This window comes from Colletotrichum fioriniae, assembly GCF_027942845.1.
Source record: "Colletotrichum fioriniae strain IMI 355084 chromosome Unknown scaffold_8, whole genome shotgun sequence".
Lineage (NCBI taxonomy): Eukaryota > Fungi > Ascomycota > Sordariomycetes > Glomerellales > Glomerellaceae > Colletotrichum > Colletotrichum fioriniae.
In genome coordinates, this window is record NW_027076844.1 from 1,001,656 (window position 1) to 1,022,273 (window position 20,618).

Here is a 20,618-nt window from a genome sequence, read left to right on the forward strand (position 1 = left end):
CTCAAGTCTGAGTATCCTTCGACTTCACTCGTTTAAATATAACTCCTCGAATGTTGAAGCGAGGCGGGGAAGCCAAATTCGGCTGCCGCAGACCCGTGGCTGGTGAGGCGGCGGATACAGGAGAAGTATCGTTGAAAACGTCATCAGACAAACGGCTGCTGGGAGAGAATCTGAAAGGCCGGTTTGCCTGCTTCGTAGGTGTGTTATACTCATCCAACGTGTTCATTGTGGGCTGCTCCGTCTCTGTGGTACACTTCTTGGTCCGTGTCGATCGCTTCGCCTGCTTGGGCCTGGACCGGCTTCTCCGCTTCGTTGGTGTATCCGTAGGTTGCTCATCCAGACTGGGTTGTGCGGGCTGCTTGGCCTCCGCGGGCTGTCGCACGGGCTGCTGTGTGGGCTCTTCAAGCTGCACGGGCTGCGGAACGTCTTCGACAGACTCATTTATGCGCTGATAGACGTTGTTCATTATGGCCTCGGCGAGAAATGCGCGAGACTCATAGTCCCCCTCCTTGATGAGCTGCCAGGTACACTTCTCCAAGTCATCCCAACCAGAGCTCTTCAAGTCTTTGAGAAAACTGGCAAGAGCAACTCGACGGACGGATTCGTCATTGTAATCTGCAATTCTGTCAAGCATGGGGGTGCTCTTCATGTATCTGGCCAGTAAGACCTTGTCGATCGGCTGTTGTTGCTTCGAAGCTTCAGCTTCTCGAGTCTGTTGAGTAAGAACAAGATTAGTGGCCAATGTGGCACCTCGGGTCGGGGTCTTCGTACTTACCTTGGGGCTCTTTGCCTGTGTGGTAGATTTGGTTCCTGATTCAGCCGTCACCTTCTTCTTTGGGGTGGCCGTCTTCTTCTTCGGACTGACGACATTCTTCTTCGGAATAGCCAACTTGAGTTTATTTGCACTGGCCATCTTCTTCTTCTGGACAGCTTTCTTCTCTTGGGGAGGGTCGAGTTCCGCGTTCCGCTTCTTGCTTGGTGGCGAAGGCGTCGTAAACTTGGTAATTGAGCGTGTCCAAGGTCTCAAAGCCGGCAGAGTTGAATGGTCTGAGTTAAGCGGAGTAGGTTCAGCAGGCTTAGCGCTGGTCTCCTCCAATGAAGGCTTGTCGACGACGAACAAGTTTTCCGAATGGTCTTGGATTGGTGCTGCCGGAGAATGTGCTAACGCTGCCTTCAACATACCCTCGGACGAGTAAATGCTGAGGCCATCAGCACAGTCCCGAACATATCGCAGAACACCGAGTGGTTGATGCATGGTCGCCCATTCCCACCAAGTCAACGGAGGCTTCAGCGCGTAGATGAGGAGAGCTGCAAGAATTGTGACTCTGGCGGGAGGTCGCTTGCCCTGGCCCATCTCCCGCGCTTGGCTGACAGTCCTGTGGAGGGCCTGCGCCCTGCACTTGTTACTGAGGGAGGAACTAGTGATGGGGATGGCGATCAGCGCTAGAGCCTCCTTCTTCTCTTCAGATGTCAAGAGGATGTCCAAGGCGTCGGTGTGGAAGAGCTTGGCGGCCAATTCTAGCCATTCTCGCTGGAAACCCGGGATGTCATACCCAGGAAGGGTCCAGGCGTATTGTTTCGTCGCCTCGGGATCTTTTCCACTGCTTGCTGCCATTCTCGGAGTTTCTGGCAGCCTCTTCAAAGAAAAGTACAGGACTTGATTCTCAATTGAGTGAGGCAGTAGGGAACAATGCGTACTGTAGAGGCTGAAAGAGTCTGCAGGTAACAGGTTGCAAGAGATACAGAAGGAAAGAGAAAGAAACTCTGTAGATGCTTCGGAAACAACTTTGAAAGGAAGTAGAGTCCACAGCTCTTTCTTCCCAGCTTCCCGGTCTGTGACAAAGTTGGCTTCCGTTTGAACATTCAGGTATGGTGTACAAGGAGAAAACTAGGAAGACCACCGCTAAAAGGGGTGGCAAAGTCCATTGGTACAGAGACATGGATTCATGGTCCGATGCAACTGTTTTTATGAATGAAAGAGGCCCCTAGTGTCTTTGTCTTGAGAATGCTACATTTCTTCTGGATAGAAAATTTAGGTATAGTTTGTTGCATTAAGAAATACTTGACAACAACACGACAGTAATGTGAGACTCAGATACTCCGACAATCAAGCATTATTCCGGTGGTTCCTCGCAAACTCATTGCTCAACGCACATCATCCCTCTATCATAATATAGCTGCCCAAATCGAACCCTATGCGGCGGTAGCCAATCCCTTTCTGATGCTGGTTCACTGTTCGAGGCCGTCATGCTACTGTCAAGCTGTGGAGTGGATGGTGTAGTGCTTACTCGCTCATGAGAAATGTGGTCATCTCTCCTATGGTAATTTGTCGTCCTTGTTTGGATAGCAACGATGGTCATCGACAGATATCCAGAAAAAGACAGTCGGCAATCACTGCTGTCTGAATCCAGACGGGTGGAATATTTTCTTTTCAAGCATTTCGGGCCGTAGGCAATCTGTTCTTCAGCTTCTTTTCCAGTGTCCCCGCGAGCAAGACCCGAATGCTTCCTCCGTCGAATCCACAATGTTTTGGACCAAGGCATCGAACTCTGCCATGATTGTCGACGTCAAGTGCTCTCGAAAGTCTTCAAGCATGACATGACGTCAGAAAACATCGGGGAGACGTGCCAGCTGGGGAAGGTTTCCCGCTGCGATGAAGTCGGCAACGAAGTCGGCGCTTGGGTCGAGCGGAGCCCTGTTTGCTGCTTTTTCAGCGTGATGCATCTCCTGGTCTCTCATCACAGGGGCTTCGTTCAGGAACTGAACCTCATTGTCGCCTTCCTCAGTCGCGTCGCGTTTGATGCTGATCCCTTCCCAAGACTCTATGCTTTCAGGCCGACCCTGGGACGCCTCTCTGCCCCGCAAAGGTTGATGTCGGTCTTGGTCCGAATCAATCTTGGCTTCGGTGTGAAAATTGTTACGCGTCTTTTTCCTGTATGCTTGGGCAGGGCTCGGAGTAGAAGAATGAGGTCTCTTCAGGCCGATGGATCTGCTTTTCTGACGAATTGGTCAGGCGGGGTTGGCGGAGTCATTGTGCTGAACTTCTTGAGGCGGAAGAGCAAATCTTCGTGGGCTCTTCACGGAGTTATGGCCAGACCCATCGTTCGAAGGGGATCCGTTTCGAAGACCTGATTGAGAAATTAGAGTCCGCGTCCTTTAGGATATTTGGCGATATGCACCTTCATGATGTTGTATACTGGAAACAGATGCAGAAGCGCTTCCAATCGCGTCGTCCGCGCCTCTACCTTGTTTTTAAGCATGCTGAACTTCACAACTGTTCAAGCCTTTGCCCATGCTATCTTTCCCGTCAGATGAGCTGTTCTTCGGAGACAAGTCTGTTTGTATTGTCAGCTGGATTGTCATTTAAAGTGTACTTCACTCTAGGACTAGACGTACGGGGATAGCATTGACATTGCTGTGCCGCGGATTTCAATGTAGCGCTTTCTGCAGGACAAGCTCTCAGTGCCCCTTCGTTGGCTCTCTGCAGCCAGTCTTTTTCTCGGCTCAAGCGTCCCAAGAGGGTATCATCTCTCCACTCCTCAAAGAAGAAGACGTTCTCTGCTTCCCGGGGAACGAAGGCGGCAATGCAGAGACCGTCCGGGTTGGGCTCGCAAAGAGCGAAAAGTTTGGGGCCGCGAACCCCCAACTTGTAGACAATTTTGAAGGCTTTCTTGACCGTAGTATGATCCAAGGGGACAGTGCCGCAGTCTTCCACACTTGCGTTTCTTAGACGGTCTGGTCGGTATAGATCAGTCATATCCGGAATCCACCATCCAACCCAAAGACCACAGGGATGACCTGGATGACCAAGTACGTCTTTTTCGTGCGCGCATGGCAAGCTCCAGGTGTCTCTGGTTTCGAGCTCGACCGACCAATAGTTCTCTAGGCGATCCATGAGATCATCTCCTTCGAAGTGTAAGACGACAAGAGGCATGCTGCGCGGAGGCGATCCAGCGTAATCGAGACCATCGTCGAAAGCATCCAGCCAGGAGTTATAGCAGATCTCGCGGGCGGCATCTATTTTGGGAGATGCCATGTTGTAAAGGCGCGATTGTTTGTAGACTGATCGGTATGAATATGTCAATGCAGGGGGATCAGTTCGTTGACACGGGAAGGTTAGGTCGGCTTTTTGCGAGCTTTCGCGCGGTGTATCGACAATGAGGTGGGCGCAATAACCCAGCTCAGGGCGAGCAAAGAAATATATTGAGAGTCTTGAATTTCCAGGAGCACTCGAAAAGCCGTTGTGGAGGAAATCGAGAAATTGCTCGTCTCTTGAAGGATCGAGTGTAAAAGTGAAAAAGAAGTTGGCCAGAGAACAAAAAGGTTTACGTGTCTGGAGCAACCAGTGTGTGTGATATGCACAGATCTGATGTTTCTGTAAATTGCTCCAGGGGAGACCTAAAAGTTGAATTGTCACTTACTATTGTGCACTCACTCACTCACTTCACCGCGCTCACTTCACGTTGCTCATCGTCTGTAAGTGGGCGGGCGATCATGTGACGGGAACACCGCCCCTCCCCCTTCCCCATAAGGGCGGTGTGTGCTATCGAAATAAATAAAGAAAATCGTTTTGTTTTCCTAGAAAAGCTCAATAGCTAGTTAAGGTACTTTCAACGGATCTTTCATACAAGCTGACCGATATCTCAGAGCAAATAAAGCACCTCAGTTGAAGTAGGCGCCGGCGTTCTACTTCCCGGCCCCACGAACGGCTCGGGGTGGGCCACCAACCTAACTCTCCAACGGCCCGCTCGGCTTACACACGGTTAACCTTCCGTTATTTTTTAGGTTGAGTGACCACACCACCCACCCTTCAAAGCACTTTATTTCCAATCTGTCGATGAAAATGAAGGTCTCACAAGACGAAGCAAAATTCCTGTATGGAATAGAGGTAAAAAGCAAAACAAATCGACCGAGCTGGGACTCGAACCCAGAACCTTTGCCACCGGAAAGCAACGCGCTGCCATTGCGCCACCCGGCCGGGTTCATGAAAAAGTTTCGAAATTTGCGCGCCCATGATGCGTGGCTTAGCGGGACCGAGAGCGGATCTCAGGCGATCAGCCGCGCCACAGAACTCCCTACGCCTGGTAGGTGGCGTCATTCGCCCATGCCCAAACTCACAATTTCTTTGGGGCAGCTATCAGCAGCGACACCATCCACTTACACCCCTTGCCAGAAACACAACGATCTTACCGCCGACAGTCTTGTTCTTTTTTTGGAAGCTTCACCAAGATGGCTCGCGTTCCAACAATAACCACCGTCGTCCGCGGCGCAGGCGTCAATATCGTACTCAAAGCAGACCAACCCACAGGTCGCACCGTCTCTGGGACCGTCCAGGATGTGCTCACGCGCGGCAACCACCCTCGAGGCATCAAAGTCCGGCTCTCCGATGGACGGGTTGGACGAGTTCAGTCTCATACCGACGGCACGCAGCAGCCACTAGAACCATCATTTACATCCACCGAAGCCGCCGACGGCTTGGCCGCGTATGGAGACTCGCGCAGACCTTCCCGCCGCGGCGGCGGTCGCAGGCAAGATGCTGAGGCCGAGCTGCCTTCCGCGGAGGTTGGGCTCGAGGCTTATATTCGGCCTGCTAAGCAGAAGAACGGTGGGCGAGGCAGGATGGCTGCAAACTCTGGTGCCGAGCAGGAAGCAGCGCCTACTCCGGCTTCTGAGACCGTGACGTGCCCTGTCTGTGGTGAGTTTGAGGGTGATGCTGCTGCTGTTGAGCATCATGTTGCGGGTCACTTTGACTGAAGCACGGTTGCATCATCTCACATCACTTCACATCACCACACGACACTCGGCGCTGCCAGTACTTCTTCACCGAAGTCTCTATTAAGTTTGCAAATTCCTCCGTCTCATCTCCCAGAAGAGATGAGTGAGAAGGCGCAAATTATCTCTCTATCCATCTATCGAGGCCCACCTAACCCAGACTTCTGTCAGCAAGCCATTTACCTCACCTCTTACAGGCGATACCTGAAGCCGGCCGTCTTCCAGTCCGTCACATCCTCATAATCCTCAGGCCGAAGCTCAACCCGATCAACCATATCCGCGACATCACCAGCAGTACCCTCAGCCTGCATGACCTTACCGCCACCAACGGCACCAGCACCACCAGCGCTGCCCTCGTACCCTTCCTCCCTCGTGCGCTTGGCGTTCATCCACTGGAGGTAGAACCGCAGACCGAGCGCCAGCACCACGACGAGCGAGTAGCAGATCATGATGGTGCGGAAAGCAGTGTTGTAGTGTGGTTCCTCACTGGCCTTGAAGAATTGCGGACCAGCAATGTTGCCAGCGCAGTAGGCGAGGAACAGCAACGACGACATGGTCATCTTCTTGGTCACGCCGCGGTAGTTTGCCGAGACGAGCGACATGGCGAGCGGCATCGCGGCCGGGCCGGGGGAGAGGAGGAAGTAGCCAAAGAGCTGGACTCCGCTGCTGACGCTTTCGCGGGAGTAGATGATCGCCGCGCCCGTGATGCACGGCAACACGACGATGGCAATGAGGATGCAATTCATCTTGCGATAGCGGCCCGCGATCCAGCCCGTTCCGGCGATGACGGCGGCAGAGAGAAGCGAGTAGGGGATGTTGATGAGGGTCGACTGCAGACTGGTGAAGCCAAATGACTTGATGACGAGGTTGGCAAAGTTCTGGGTGCCGCCATTGGGGATCTGGGTGATGATTTCGAGGCCAAAGATGAACCACGTCTTGGGGTCGATCATGCACTCGACAACCTGGTCCCACTTCCAGTGCGTCTTCTCCGTGGACCCCGTGCCGGCGACGACAACGCGGTCGGCGGCGTACCGGCGCTCCTCAGGCTTAAGGAAGCGGGCCTTTGAGATGGTATCGGGCAGCCAGATGAGCAGCACAAACGCCCAAACAAAGGTGAGGACGCCAAGGATGATGTACATCCAGCGCCAGGGGCCGACTTTATCGTCGCTCGAGATATGGCCGAAGCCAAAGGCGACGAAAGAGGCGACGAGCCCGCCGACGCTGTTGCCGGCGAACCAGATGCCCGTGCGGGTGGGGATCTCGTCGCGGGTGTACCAGGTGGAGGTCAGGAACATGAAGGCGGGCGTGATGGTGGCCTCTGCGACGCCGAGCAGGAAGCGGACGGTGAGGAGGCCGCCGTAGTTTGTGCAGGCGGCTGTGAGGGCGACGACGGCGCCCCAGAAGAAGGTGTTTGCGGTCATGTACTTTGCGACGGGGAGGCGGGCGATGAGGAGGGAGGTTGGGTAGGTCCAGGCGAAGTAGCCAAAGTAGAAGATGCTGGAGACCCAGCTGTAGTTTTGGCCTTTGAGATGCTGTTCACGAGGTTAGCACCATACAGTCGTGAAATGTATGAGACTGAATGTGAGAAAACGACGTACGGTGTCGGTTCTGAGACCAAATACAGAGGCGCTGGACAGAATCGTCTTATCCATGAAGTTGAACATGTAAGTGATGAAGAGCAGCGGGATAATATTGAAATCAATCTTGCGGACAATCTTCCTGGCCATGTCGCTGTCAATGTGCTGCCTGTCCCCATCCTGCACCTCGGCGGGAGGGTTCTGCGGCGCGTCTGTTGATGACCCCATGTTGGCGAGCAAGTTCTGCCGTTCGTCGATTAGGTCGTCTTCCTCTTGATCGTCGTCGTCAACTGCTGTCCAAGAACTCGAAGCTCCTACAGAGAATCCTAGGGTCACATCTCGAGAGCGGCGCCGGGGTGTCATCGCCCTTTTGAATGAAGCGGCCATCCAATAGGTCCCGTGGGCGGGGATGGTCGCGACCTTTCCGCGGCCAAAAGAAATAATGGCCAAGCAGAGAAAATGCACGTTACGTGCCTTATCTTCCGCCGATCTTCCCCGACAGTGACAGGCCGACGCGTTCGCCTGTTCCTCCTCTGCCCTCCCTCTCTCGCTCCGGTTCCCTTGTTCTAACGAACGGTCCTACACTCGCGAACCGGCAAAATGACCGACCAAAACGTCTAGACGATGGCCGATAACAGGACGTCAATTGATAAGACAAGCGTTTGCGTCCGCGCGACGGGAGTGGGCGAACAGCTTAGCGACCGCTAGACTCCGCTGAATAGACGGTGTTCTCCAGTGTCTTGCGTGGATTGGCCTAGAGATATCGTCCCACCTTTGTGTGCTGTCGGCGAATATCCGAACCGACGAGATACGACGTTACTCCGCTAGTGCCACTACAGCGATCGCGCCGTTCAATGAGCTCTCGTGGCACCGTCGCGATGTGGGGAGAAAAGAGAATGTTTGACGGAATTTGGAGATGAAAGAAGACCATGTGAGTGGACGAGCACAAAGCTGCTGACATTGACTAAAGGTGTTCGATACCGACTTGGTGGTTATGGTTGGCCCATTGGCAGAATATGGGGGGATCAAAACTTTAGTCTTTGATTTTGTGACTCTCTTATTACTAGTAATTTCGTTATCGAATCCTTCTTGAATACCCCACATTGCTGCGAACATCGGCCATCAGAACTCCATTCTTATGTTTTCAGTCTAATATGATTCGTGATTCTTACACGCCGAGATATACAAACGTTCCAGAACTAAGCTTATTGAGAAATGGCCTGTGAAAATGTACTAGCCGACGAGGAGAGATGCGACGTTGAGCTGTCGGCCCATGTCCGACACTGGCCACCGGCGGGCTATTTACCACGCGACGCCCAGCCGGATCGGCAAACGTGCCCGCGGAGACCACCAAGATATCAAGACATCCTAGTCTCGAGCTGCCATATCCCGCACGCTTGATTGGCTCTTCATTTACACGATCAGACTTCTCAACTCTCACTGTCTTCCCATCTTGACACCAGCAACCGGGAACCTGGAATCTGACAGCGGGCAAACCCCCAACAACCCGAAACCATGAACGGCCTCGAAATCTCACCCTTCATCGCCTCCCTTCCCAAGGTCGAGCTGCACATCCACATCGAGGGAACCCTCCTTCCCGCCCTCCGCTGGAAACTCGCAAAACGTAACAACGTGCCCCTGCAATACGAAACCTACGAGGCTCTCCTGGACTCGTACAAGGTCTTCTTCAACCACCGCCCCGAAATCAACGGCCGCGTCCCGGGTATCCCGACATTTCTCGAGGCTTATTTCGCAGGTTGCGAAGTCTTGAAAACAGAAAATGACTTTTACGAAATGTCAATGGACTACTTCCGGCGCTGCGCCGAGATGAACGTCCGCTACGTCGAGCCGTTTTTCGACATCCAGGCGCATACGCGGAGGGGCGTGCCGGCGGAGGATGTGCTGAATGGGTACTTGAGAGCTCAGCGAGACGGCGCGGAGGTCCATGGTGTGAAGTCGAATTGGATCTTCTGCTTCATCCGTGACGAAAGCCTCGAGGACGGATTGGCTGCGTACGAGGCGGCCAGGCCGTGGGCTGCGGGTAATGTCGAGGGTGGCAAGGGTCTCTTCCACGCTGTCGGGCTGGCGAGCAATGCCTTCAAGAGGCCGCCGATGCTCTTCGAGCAAGGTTTCCAAAGGGCGAAGAAGGATGGGCTGCATGTCACAATGCACTGCGATTTCGGGCAAAAGGATACGTTTGAGCACGTCCATGAGGCGGTTTTCGAGGTCTGTGATGGCGCTGGGGCGGAGCGTATTGATCATGGGCTTGATGCGGCGGATAAGGAGGAACTGCTGCAGGGGTTGTTGGATCGGGGGATCGGCTTGACGTTGTGTCCTCACGCGTATCATCGGCGGACGGCGACGGAGGTATTATTCCCCAAAATTCGGACTTTGTGGGAGAGGGGTGTCAGGTTTAATATTAATAGTGATGATCCGGTGTATATGCATGATGTGTGGGTGGATGGGAATATGCAGAAGGCATACACCTACTGTGGGTTTAGTAAGAAGGATATGGTCAAGCTGGCGAGGAATGGGGTTGACATGTGTTGGGCTAGCGAGGAGGTGAAGAGAGAGTTGTATCAAGAGTTGGACGCAGTCAAAACCGACTAGAATGATAGTACTTAAATGACAACGTAAGGTCATCAAACCATGCATCATGTGTTGTCTCATGCATAAGATCATAAGATATGACTGATACTGAGTAAGGCCTACTCGTCGAATGAGGACAGGTTGAAACATGAGAGCTATTATAGCGACTAGACATAACATCTTGCTGTCGATTCAAAGATTCTTATCAGCCTAGAAGAGCTACCTTGGATATGAGTGCATCTACGTGTTACCAATTCAACCACACGCAATCCATGGCTCAAGACTTCTTTCGTGTCTTTAAGCAGCGGGTACCGAGACCTTTTTCCCCAGCTCCCGACGGTGTAAGAACCTGATCAGCAACGAAGTGCCTGCCATACCAACAGCAAAGAAGATCATTGTGATATAACCCTTCGGGTACCGAGGAGCCTCGACTTGCTGCCAAATAAGCAGCGGCAACCACGCCTGGAAAACGTATGCCATCTGATTCATCGAGCCCGTCACGAGCGCTCGCTCTTCGTTATCGTCTTTGCAAATTTCATGGGCCCACGCGAACGTCAACCCGCTGATGCCACCACCGAATCCGACGAGCAGGAAACAGCCCCATTTCCACGAATCGGAGATATTCCACGCTGCCAAACTCGAGTAGAGCACGATATTGAGTGTCCCGGAGAAGACTATCGGCGGCCATCTCTCACCCTTGAAGACGGAGTCCGAGGACCAGGCGTAGATCCACGTTGTTATCACCGTGATGGCTGATGTAATCGTCGGATATGTGTTGTACTCCTTGACAGAGTATCCCTCTCCTTTCAACCACAACTGGAACGCAGGCTGACTCATAATTCCGCATCCGTTGTTGAAGAAGATATACAGCGCAGTGAGGGCATAGATATGCCAGCTAGTGAAAATCTTCTTTATCTTGGTCTTTGTGAACGGCTGCCGGTTTGCTCTCCCCTCAAGCTGCATCCGCTTTTGCGCAAGAGCCACGTCATCCTTGGTCAACCACCAGGCTTTCGTGATCTCAGGAACATCAGGCAGGAAGAAGAACCCGGCAATCGCGATTGGCAGGGAAATAACGGTATCAACGATGAAAAGCCACTGCCAGCCCTTCCATCCGTGGACGCCACTGAGATTGTAGACGGCGGCCATAAGGTATCCTGAAAACATGGAGCCGATGGAGCCCGCAGAGTGAAAAAGGCAGGATCGCTTGGCAAGCTCGTCTTTTCTGTACCAGCATCCAATGATGTACTGCATGCCGGGATAGAATGTGCTCTCGGCGAGACCAATGAAGAAGCGGAGGACGTAGAGCTGATTGACGTTTGTACATTTGACCATGAGGATTGTTAGAACGGCCCAGGTGCATTCGCAGGCGGGGATCCAGATTGATGGGCGGACGCGGGTGAGAAGGATGTTGCTGTGCAAATAAGCGTCAGTACTTGTAACACAAAGGAAAGACTTGGAGCCGGCGTTGAACTTACCTTGGAATTTCGCCAATGACGTATCCGACGGTCCAGCAGGCTTGCATGTAGTTGAGCTCGTTGCCAAAGAGCTTCATATCTTCTTTCATGCCAGATACAAACGCATTGTTGATGTTGATCTGATCCAGGTTCCTGACGACATGTTAGTACAGACAATGACTTAATTGATAAGAGCCAGCTTACTTGATGAAGTATCCCAGACTTGCAAATGTGAGAATGACAGCATCCAGTTTGAACATGAACTTGCGTTCTTGAGGTGACTTGTCTAAGGTATCCCAGACATATGACCGCCATGTGAGCTTCGGTTCTTCTTGCACGAGCTCGACAACAGTTGGTTGGATCCCTCGCGCGTTGACGGAAGATGGCGACTTGCTCCGAGGCGAGTCGGCGACCGTAGTCTTTTCGATCTCTGGGACTCCCATACTTGCAGCTAGTTAGTCTCGGAACCAAAAAAACGAGTAAGTGATCAGCTGCGCGCCTGGATCGACATCACCAAAAGTGATAACGACATTCGCTGCAAACGCTAGACTTTATATAACAGAATATGCGGAATTTTCTTGCGTCGCGTTTTCAAGTTTTCCAGGGTCTTTCGGGCCAACATCGGAGCAGACTCGCATGGGCAACTAGGGAACAACTGGGCATATCGCTGACGAGGTTTCTGGATACGATGGCGTGCTGGACACAGCTGAAGGCACCGTAGGCACAACGCCGCACAAGCGCGCGTCTGTCATCCTTGATGCGGACAACATCCGATGGACAATCTGTCATTGACATGCAGAAGATGCTTTGAAGATTGATAAATGCTGCGTGATGATCGATTATCCGGGACGGACCGGAACATACTGTTGCCAAATCACCTTAGATAGGTTTCCCAGGTTGTCCTCCTAATCAGATGCCATGAGCGCTCAGATTATTTGCTAGCGCATCGAGTTGTCTAACTATATTCGCTTGTAGATACTCTCGTTATCCGGTCGATCAAAAGCTTCGCGAAAAGCTTTTTGCTGGGCAGGTAAAGTTAGTAACTTAGCCAAGAACTGGGTCGGCCTCTATGGTGAGGGGAACACGGAGTTAGGAAACCGGGAGCTTACACTCGCGCTCCAGCAATTAGATTCCCCCGCACGAGTGCAGCCCTTCAAACCCGATTTCTTCGGGTGATGATCTCTTAAAGGGGATTGGGCTGATGTTGGTTGATGAGCACACAATCGGCCCCTTGTATCGCGTAACCCCCACTCGAGAGCGCCGCCGCCGCCGATGCGCCCCGGATCCGCTTCCGCGGGGGAGGGTAGGGCGAATCGTCGAGCCAACAACTGGCTGATTAAACCCTCCATTATCTTTGGCTAGATTTCTAACTTCGAGCTTCTGGAGAGTTTGGGCGTTGATCGCGTGCTGACGCCGGATTTTGGTTGGCGAATTTGCTCCCCGAGTTCCGTGGCGCGGTGGTTCGATGTTACGCATCTGATTCTGGATTCGTCACATTTGATGCAGATGAAGCCATAGATTACCTCTGCTAAAAGCACCATTGACCCCGCGATTATTGGTAATCATGGAATTGTTGATTAACGTGATCAAATGAGGAGGTCCCGTGGGATTGGGCCTGAGGATTCATGCCGTATTAGAGGCCGTGGATTACAAGATTTAAAAAGCTGCCTGAGCCTATCTAATCCAGCTCGAACTAAGAGTTGCTGAGAACTCTTCTAACTTTGCAAAGACTTGATATCATATCCATTCCCTCGATCAAACTGCATTTCCACATCTCCAACTAAGATCACCATGGTTCCCGCTCCCATCGACCCATCAATCACCGACGTAGCGGAGCCGCGGAAGGACACCCTCGGGCTCCCCGAAACTACAAAGGCAAGGCTAAGTAAGGCTGGGGTGGACTTGTCAAACGGGTACCCGTATCGCCCTTCACGACCTCTGTACCTGGATGATGCATACAACATCCGCAACAAGGAGCGGGAGTACGTCGACGCCGGCTCGAGGGCCGACAAGTCCAAGAAGAACCTGCTCGGGGCGGCGACGAAAGTCACCAATCTAACGGCTCACATTGGTACGGAGATTGAGGGTCTGCAATTGAAGGACCTCACGCCCGAGCAAAAGGATGAGCTTGCGTTGCTCATTGCTGAGCGCAGTGTTGTCTTCTTCAGGGACCAGGATCTGTCGCCTCAACAGCAGAAGGAGTTGGGAGATTGGTATGGTGAAGTTGAAGTTCACGTAAGTCATGTTGATTTCAGTCCGGCTTTATTTGCAATAGCATGTGATCAAGCTAAAGGTATCAATAGCCTCAAGTTCCGCAAGTCCCTGGCGTCCTGGGCGTCACGGTAATCTGGCCAGCCTTGATGGCCACTGAGAGAAAAGCAAACTTCCGTAACCCTGGCGGTGCCTCGAAATGGCACACTGATCTGGTCCACGAGCGTCAGCCATCCGGCATCACTCACTTGCACAATGATGCTGTCCCGCCGATTGGCGGCGACACCCTCTGGGCTAGCGGATACTCGGCTTACGAGAAGCTCTCGCCTGACTTCCGCAAGATCATTGATGGGAAATACGCCGTCTACCGCTCTGCTCACACGTATCTGGACCGCAACGACCCCGAGACTGGACCGAAGCACATCGAGCGGGCTCACCCTCTTGTCCGCGTTCATCCTGCGACGGGATGGAAGTCTCTTTACGTAAACCGTCTGTTTACCACGCATATTATTGGTCTCGACAAGGCAGAGAGTGATGTCATCTTGAACTACCTCTTTGACGTCTACGAGAAGAACGTGGATATCCAAGTCCGCTTCAAGTGGACTCCCAATACCAGTGCTCTTTGGGATAACAGGTACGCACATTCTAAACGTCAGACGATGGTGCAAATTCATAACCAAGTAACATCATTTAGAATCACTATCCACAACGCTAGCTGGGATTATGAGGGCAATCACCCTCGTCATGGAACTCGTGTAACATCCCTTGCCGAGAAGCCGTATTTCGACGCGGCGGCACCTAGTCGACGTGAGGCCTTAGGCTTACTGGGCCCGGACGAGAAGGAGGACCTTGGTATTGATGGGACTATCAAGGGGCTGAAGGACTTCTCTCTATAAGTTGAATTTGACGACGTTCTAATTCCAGCAAGCTTCTCGTAGAACTCTTAGTGTGCTCTTCTCTTCACCAAGACATGGTAGTCATGCCACACATAATCATTGCCTGCATCCCTCTCCCACACGAACGTATCCTTGTTAGCCATTTCTAGATCAAACGAAAATGCTACTTTGGCTACAGTCAGACGAATGGACTGCAAAGCCATTTCGCGACCAATGCACACCCGAGGTCCGACGAGGAATGGCCGGTAGCTGGTCCGGACATCGTGCTCAAAGACGGTGCCCGGACCGTTGTCAAGCCAGCGATCAGGTCTGAACTTGTCAGCAAGAGCCCAATACTCAGGCTTCCGGTGAATAGTCCAAATATCAGCAGAAACATTGACGCCCTTGGGCACGTACAGCCCATCAATCATGGCCCCAGGTGAGATGCGATGGGAGCCGCGACCATTGATGGGTGGCGTCAGGCGTAAAGTTTCCTGGATGCAAGCATTCAGGTACGGGAGCCGGAGCACGCTCTGAGCCGTGATTTCAGAGACTGAGGAATATGCTTCTCGGACTTCTTTCTGAACCCGCTTGTAGTGGTCTGGGTCCCGCAGCACGTGGTAAAAGACTGCTGACAGAGTTGTAGCCGAAGTGTCATAGCCAACCATGCTGTTTCCAGTTAGAATCAGGGACGGCGGGGTGATGAGACGACAGGAAATGAGGGGAAACCTACGCAAATAAGGCCGAATTACTCAACATCTCCGGCTGAGTCAATCCCGCAGATTCTTTGGCGGATAAGATTGCGGTCAAGAAGTCTTTGCGCCCTCCTTGGCGCTCGATGCAGCTATAATTGTGTGAGTTTGAGTTTATGTCGGAGAATGGAGTTCGACTAGCTCACCCTCTGAGTTGGTTCATCAAAAGGAAGTTTTTGGGGACGCGAAAAATGTGTGGAACTATCATGACTGGCAGTTTTGCGAGCCCACCGAAAATAGGTGTCTCTGTCAGAAATTGAAAGAGTTCTAGAAGGGGCGCTCCTTTCCCGTAAGTGTACTTCATTTTTTCGTACGTGCCTAACAAGACGATCAGCTTGAAAACAGCAAAGGGCGTGCATGTTATCCCTACTCACTCATTTGATCATGGAGGAGCGGTTCTCCAAAAGACAAGTCTCCAACGATACTCCAAATCATCTTTCCAACATGATCGCTGATACTCACAACCTTGTTCTCTTGAAGTTTCGAACCTAGAGACTCGACGGCCCGATTAACGTGGTGCTGAACGATGTCTTCCTGTTCCATCAACGCTTTGGCTGTGAAGGCTGGCTGTAATGCAGTACGCAGTCTCTTATGTGCAGTTCGATCAGTGGTGGTCAAAAGGTTTGGAGCTGCCCAAATGAGTTTGGCGAGCAGAGACTCGATTGTACCTTGCTTCGTGAAGTGACCGCCATCGGGACCGGGGTTGTGGATCGTCTTAAGGGCATCTTCTGTGGCAAACGAAAGCTCGTTTGGACCGATACGAACGACAGGTCCTGAGGGCAAAATCATTAGCAGAGCTCAGGAAGCTGTGCCTTGGCATGCGCATTTACCATATTGGGCATGCACCTTTTCGATGTCATTGTTGAGTCGATGTCCTGATACGGACCGAATGAGCCAGATCTGACACTGAATTAGCACGAAGGAGAGTATTGAGAAACAATCTTGCGCGCATACCGGAGATATGGACGCGATGAAAGGTCCTTTCACGTGTGCGATGGGATGAAGATAGTAGTTGTAAAGACCCAAAATGATTGGACTTGCTACGCCCTAGAATCAACGTAAGTGGTTAGTGGGGCTTCTCTGAAGTTGGAAAGCAGTATTCTGCCTACAAAGAGGCCAAGGTAGAGAGCTAGCGTTCCCCATGTGGCCCAAAAAGATAGTGGCGCATTAACCCATGGCACAGAGAGTAATCCAAGCTTCTCGCTTTGGAGTACAGGGATCGACGAATCCATCTTAGTTCTTTTAGTGTTGATAATTCAATAAAGAATTGCAATCGCCAGAGTCTTTTGTCAAATCTGATTTCGATCTTGAGCTATATCGAACAGGAATCTTTTTCTAAAGTCCAACCAAGGTAACCAAAGAGGGTCTCCAAACGCGTGACTCCTTCTACACATCAACTACCTATGCCCCGATGGTCAAGACTTTCACGGTCTGGTCGCTTCTGAGCCCTGACTGTACCAACACAACCCAATCGTTCCTAGTCGATGACAACACTGCCTTCGCAACCGAAGAATGACCTGATTCGGACTTGACTGTGCCATTTTGGGCAATGCCGAAAGCTTGATAACTTTACGAGTCCGGGCCGAAGCCGTTGACAGCAGGTTAGATTAGCGGTTCAGAACTATTTGGGTAAACTCTCCGGTCTCGTTTTGTACTGCACGCTCTGTCGCAAAAAGCAACCGTGCTGAAACGACATGGACTACTGGTGTCCGTTTTGGGTTTGCGAGACCTTACTGACAATCAACTCAGCCGCGTTATCTCCCCAAAGTTTTCGTTTTAGAGGCTTGTGTCGGGAAGAATTCCGCGCAATTGTAACTGTTCACATCTCGATGAACACTCTGCCCCTCACGTCATATTGCAGCAGAGTCACTAAGCTTACCCACGGTCCGAGGCCACTTAGACATCTGTTAGGGTTATGCTGAGCACCAAATGTGGTTTTGTTGTCATGTTCCTATTAACACAGACCTGGGACTCCTCGGCTATCTTCTGAAAAGACCATCTGTGTCATGATATATCAACCTGAGCTGCTCGGAATGTGAGAACACGCCTGAGACTTAGATGCGGCACTATTGTTTGAACAGTGACTTGAACACGGATGACTAAGTTAATCTTTTTCATGAGGTAAAGCGTCGATGGTTCAAGCTAGGCATAAGTGATTGCAACTACACGTGCTCTTTTGCAGGCAACTATCTAGTTCCGACGTCTCTCGCGTGGTGAGCATGTGTTAAAGACAAGCTGAGATGACCTGCTCGCCAATGCTGGCAGCTGTTGGCGTTCTTCCGTCAGCTCCCAGGTTCGCTCATGCATCCAAGAACCATGACTCGCCTGAATGTAACAACATCTGAAATCTGGGCAGCTCCCCGGGCTGGGATGAAAATAAGCTCAGGGCAGAATATACCTCAGATGGGACCTCCACTCATCGCAAAGTCTAAAAGCGCGTACATCTCGGACTTGTCTGGACGTGCCGACGGAGACTTGAATCTCCGCATCAGATTAACACCTATGGCCCGATGCGGAGGAGGAGACCTTGGCCAACTTGCCGTGACCTCCTTGTAAGTTCTCTTATGTCGTGGGGTAAGCATTAGAACCTCACACAGCTGACAACAGGACAAACAACAATGATAAGGACAGCGGAACTTCAATCCGCAGAGTCTATGCTGTTCCCTGCAGAATTTGACAATTCGCAAGGTTTCAGCTCGGAAATGATAAAGCCACCTTAACACTTGGGTTTTCTTCAAACCCTCCGCCGGATAAGTAGAACAACTCTATCGACATGGTGGGCCGTCTAGAACAATGCATTCGACTCAAGTCATTACGACGACCTTGCCGGTGTGCAGGCTGGAGAGAACTTCAAAACCTTGTTTCCCGTGCTGTCACTGTTGCACTGCAACCTCGGAGTTTGTTGAAAGATGCTTCCCATCATCGCGTGGAAGGACCTTCTTATCATTGGGTTTTCCAAAGAAAAAAGGCGATGCCACCTAGGCACCATGTGAGCGGGCGAACTTGGGATAAATCTTGTTTGCCAAAGTTTCCTCAGACGTTGAACACGACCATCTGGGGGTTGTAATCCGATCTATGTAAGCCTTGGGCCATGTGGGATGGTACTGGGGCGGCACGTTTTTTCCTAATGAAGCCTCGAAAACCTCAAAACGGTGTGTGCGATACTTGAAGTACTGGATGAACAATGATGAGTGTGGTAATATGATCATCCCTTAGCGAGTAGTCTCAGATCTACCAATTCGACAAACACCGACCTTCTAACTTTCACCCAAGCACCAACCTGCATACTACCGCATTGTCCCCCGGCCCAAATCGCCAAGATGTTTGGCACTCTCATGTATGATCTCCAACACAAAGAACCAACGTTCATAGAAAACAACCCCGAGGCTGTCATCAATCGTAATCGACGCGGGAAACCTCACATTGCATGCGAATACTGCAGAGCACGAAAGGTTCGTTAGCGTTCAGTCTTGAAAAAATATGACGTCTATATACTGACGTTCAAGGGTTGACACAGCTTCGATGCAACGGAGACCCGAATGGCTGCGATAGGTGCAAATCAAGCTCCAACACTTGCAAGTACCCAATCAACAGGAATACCGTTCGAAAACGAAAGCAATCAACTTCTTCGACCAAGGAAGTATCGAAGACCCGACAGTCTTCTTTCGATAGCTCAGCGGCACCTCCATCACCTTCATACTCGGAAAAATTCGACTTGGATCCGTCATTACTGTTCACGACGAGCCAGGAAGCCTCAGAAGTACTGACGGAACTGGAAAATCTCCAACGGCAAAACGGTTTACCGAGTCCTACGTTTGATATGACGAGTACTAGTCAGAACGAGACTACGGAAGAGACTGGAAGTGCACAGCACACGAAACAAGAACAAGATCAAATCGATTACTGGCTGGCATCATGCAGCCTGTTGTCACCGAATACAACAATTGATGTGGCGAATCTAAAGAGTGGAGATTTCACCGGACCATGGCAAGAGCTAGGGAAGGATACTGCATACTTCGACCCAGCCGATGATAGTGGCGAGGACGGAGTCAGTTCCCAGGAGACTCAACTAGACTTTGAGATGAATGGTAAGTGCTTTCCTCCCCTGTTTTGCAGGTATCTGTTGGGAATTCCAATTGACACAGGTATCATTAGATAGTAACGAGGTCTTGGACGACTCGTCGTCAACGCCAGGGCTTTCATCATCAAGTCTTGACCTCTTGCTTGATGGGAATTTCCCATCAAATCTCATGATTCCGTCAGTTGATCAACCAACCTCCGCCAAGATGCAACCCAGTCGCAAGTCAACTCCAGTGGCTTATACCATGGCAGCGCCTGCAACGAGCCCTCTGACTGCGTTGCTTGAGGGTACAGACCTTTCCGTCAAGAAGAAGAGCGAGTGCCGCTGTTTGAGGCTTGCGGCACATTTACTTGAGCAGCTTGGGAACGAAGGCGCCAACACGGAAACTGCTACCATGGATGTGCTTCTCAATTGCTGCCGAGAAGCGATCAAAGGTTGTGACTCAATCCTGAGTTGCACCCTATGCAAGTCTCGATCAGAAAGCATGATGCTACTCGCCATGGCTGGACAATATCTCAGCAACATCTGCGAAAAGACAGTCCGCTCCTACGTGGACGTTGTTCAGAAACTGCAGTCGGGTAATTCTCAGCTTGCCGGAGATTCAATGTGGTTCCAGTCATACAAAATTGAGAGCCCAGTGGAGAGGAACCAGGTTCTGAAGTGTCTCGTCACCGGACAGCTCACCGAGTTTTGCCAACTCATCGAAAAAATCAAAGCTAGGGTGGGGACGAGAAAGGCGCACTTGGCGCCGTTACTGGGAGCGGAGAGAAAGATTCAATGCATGAGGACTATGTTGATGCAGTGTGAAAGTTACCGGACTAATGTATGAAGCTGCCTATATGTAAGGTGAAGCAGGTAACAAACATGAATAGGTAACAATCGGATGATTAGGTCACTTCAACGTTCGCTACTGTAGTGCTCAAGGTAGAATAACTCGGAAGTCTACCGGCGGAGGCAAGGCTATCCAGACAAAAGAGTTGGCCTCCCGAGTTTAATAAGAATGTGCGAGACTCCCGTTAGTTCGTCTTCAACCCCCTCCCAGTCGTCTGCCCTAGCCAAGGACTCAGACGCGGACAGGGGTCGGGACTGTGTTCAGATGCCCCGGCCGGATGGTAAAGTTCTTGTTTGCAGGCTTCCACATGATTGCGAGCTGCGGAATTAAGGGTCACAACGTATCGTTTGTGGACATTGTTGGCGAGCTTCGATAGCATGATATCCATCCCATCGGCGGGCAGGTGAATGGCACGTTTTCATGCCGTCTAGCTTCGCGTCGTAATCACATTCTTATCCCGCCGGCAGCGGGGTCT

The 20,618-nt window shown here is 51.6% G+C and overlaps 6 protein-coding genes and 1 non-coding gene across 7 annotated transcripts; 3 read left to right on the forward strand and 4 right to left on the reverse strand.

Moving 5' to 3' along the window:
* Position 1: 1 nt before the first annotated feature.
* N0V96_007079 (uncharacterized protein) lies at positions 2-1,615 on the reverse strand (the record flags this gene model as incomplete). Its single annotated transcript, XM_065757912.1, has 1 exon — positions 2-1,615. The coding sequence occupies one exon, from the start codon at positions 1,613-1,615 to the stop codon at positions 2-4; it is 1,614 nt and encodes a 537-aa protein (XP_065613435.1).
* Positions 1,616-4,906: 3,291 nt separating this feature from the next.
* Positions 4,907-4,978, reverse strand: N0V96_007080. The gene has a single exon. It is a non-coding gene; the product is annotated as a tRNA-Arg (tRNA).
* A 251-nt stretch (positions 4,979-5,229) lies between these two features.
* On the forward strand, positions 5,230-5,754 carry N0V96_007081 (uncharacterized protein; the record flags this gene model as incomplete). Its single annotated transcript, XM_053196196.2, has 1 exon — positions 5,230-5,754. The coding sequence occupies one exon, from the start codon at positions 5,230-5,232 to the stop codon at positions 5,752-5,754; it is 525 nt and encodes a 174-aa protein (XP_053046315.2).
* A 209-nt stretch (positions 5,755-5,963) lies between these two features.
* On the reverse strand, positions 5,964-7,577 carry N0V96_007082 (uncharacterized protein; the record flags this gene model as incomplete). The annotated part of the gene is made up of 2 exons (XM_053196197.2): positions 5,964-7,304; positions 7,371-7,577. The coding sequence occupies 2 exons, from the start codon at positions 7,575-7,577 to the stop codon at positions 5,964-5,966; spliced, it is 1,548 nt and encodes a 515-aa protein (XP_053046316.2).
* Positions 7,578-8,864: 1,287 nt separating this feature from the next.
* On the forward strand, positions 8,865-9,959 carry N0V96_007083 (uncharacterized protein; the record flags this gene model as incomplete). Its single annotated transcript, XM_065757913.1, has 1 exon — positions 8,865-9,959. The coding sequence occupies one exon, from the start codon at positions 8,865-8,867 to the stop codon at positions 9,957-9,959; it is 1,095 nt and encodes a 364-aa protein (XP_065613436.1).
* Positions 9,960-10,235: 276 nt separating this feature from the next.
* Positions 10,236-11,835, reverse strand: N0V96_007084 (uncharacterized protein; the record flags this gene model as incomplete). Its single annotated transcript, XM_053196199.2, has 3 exons — positions 10,236-11,349; positions 11,414-11,545; positions 11,597-11,835. 3 exons carry the CDS (start codon positions 11,833-11,835, stop codon positions 10,236-10,238), a joined length of 1,485 nt encoding a protein of 494 aa, XP_053046318.2.
* Positions 11,836-13,183: 1,348 nt separating this feature from the next.
* N0V96_007085 (uncharacterized protein) lies at positions 13,184-14,499 on the forward strand (the record flags this gene model as incomplete). The annotated part of the gene is made up of 3 exons (XM_053196200.2): positions 13,184-13,627; positions 13,696-14,237; positions 14,298-14,499. 3 exons carry the CDS (start codon positions 13,184-13,186, stop codon positions 14,497-14,499), a joined length of 1,188 nt encoding a protein of 395 aa, XP_053046319.2.
* Positions 14,500-20,618: the final 6,119 nt, after the last annotated feature.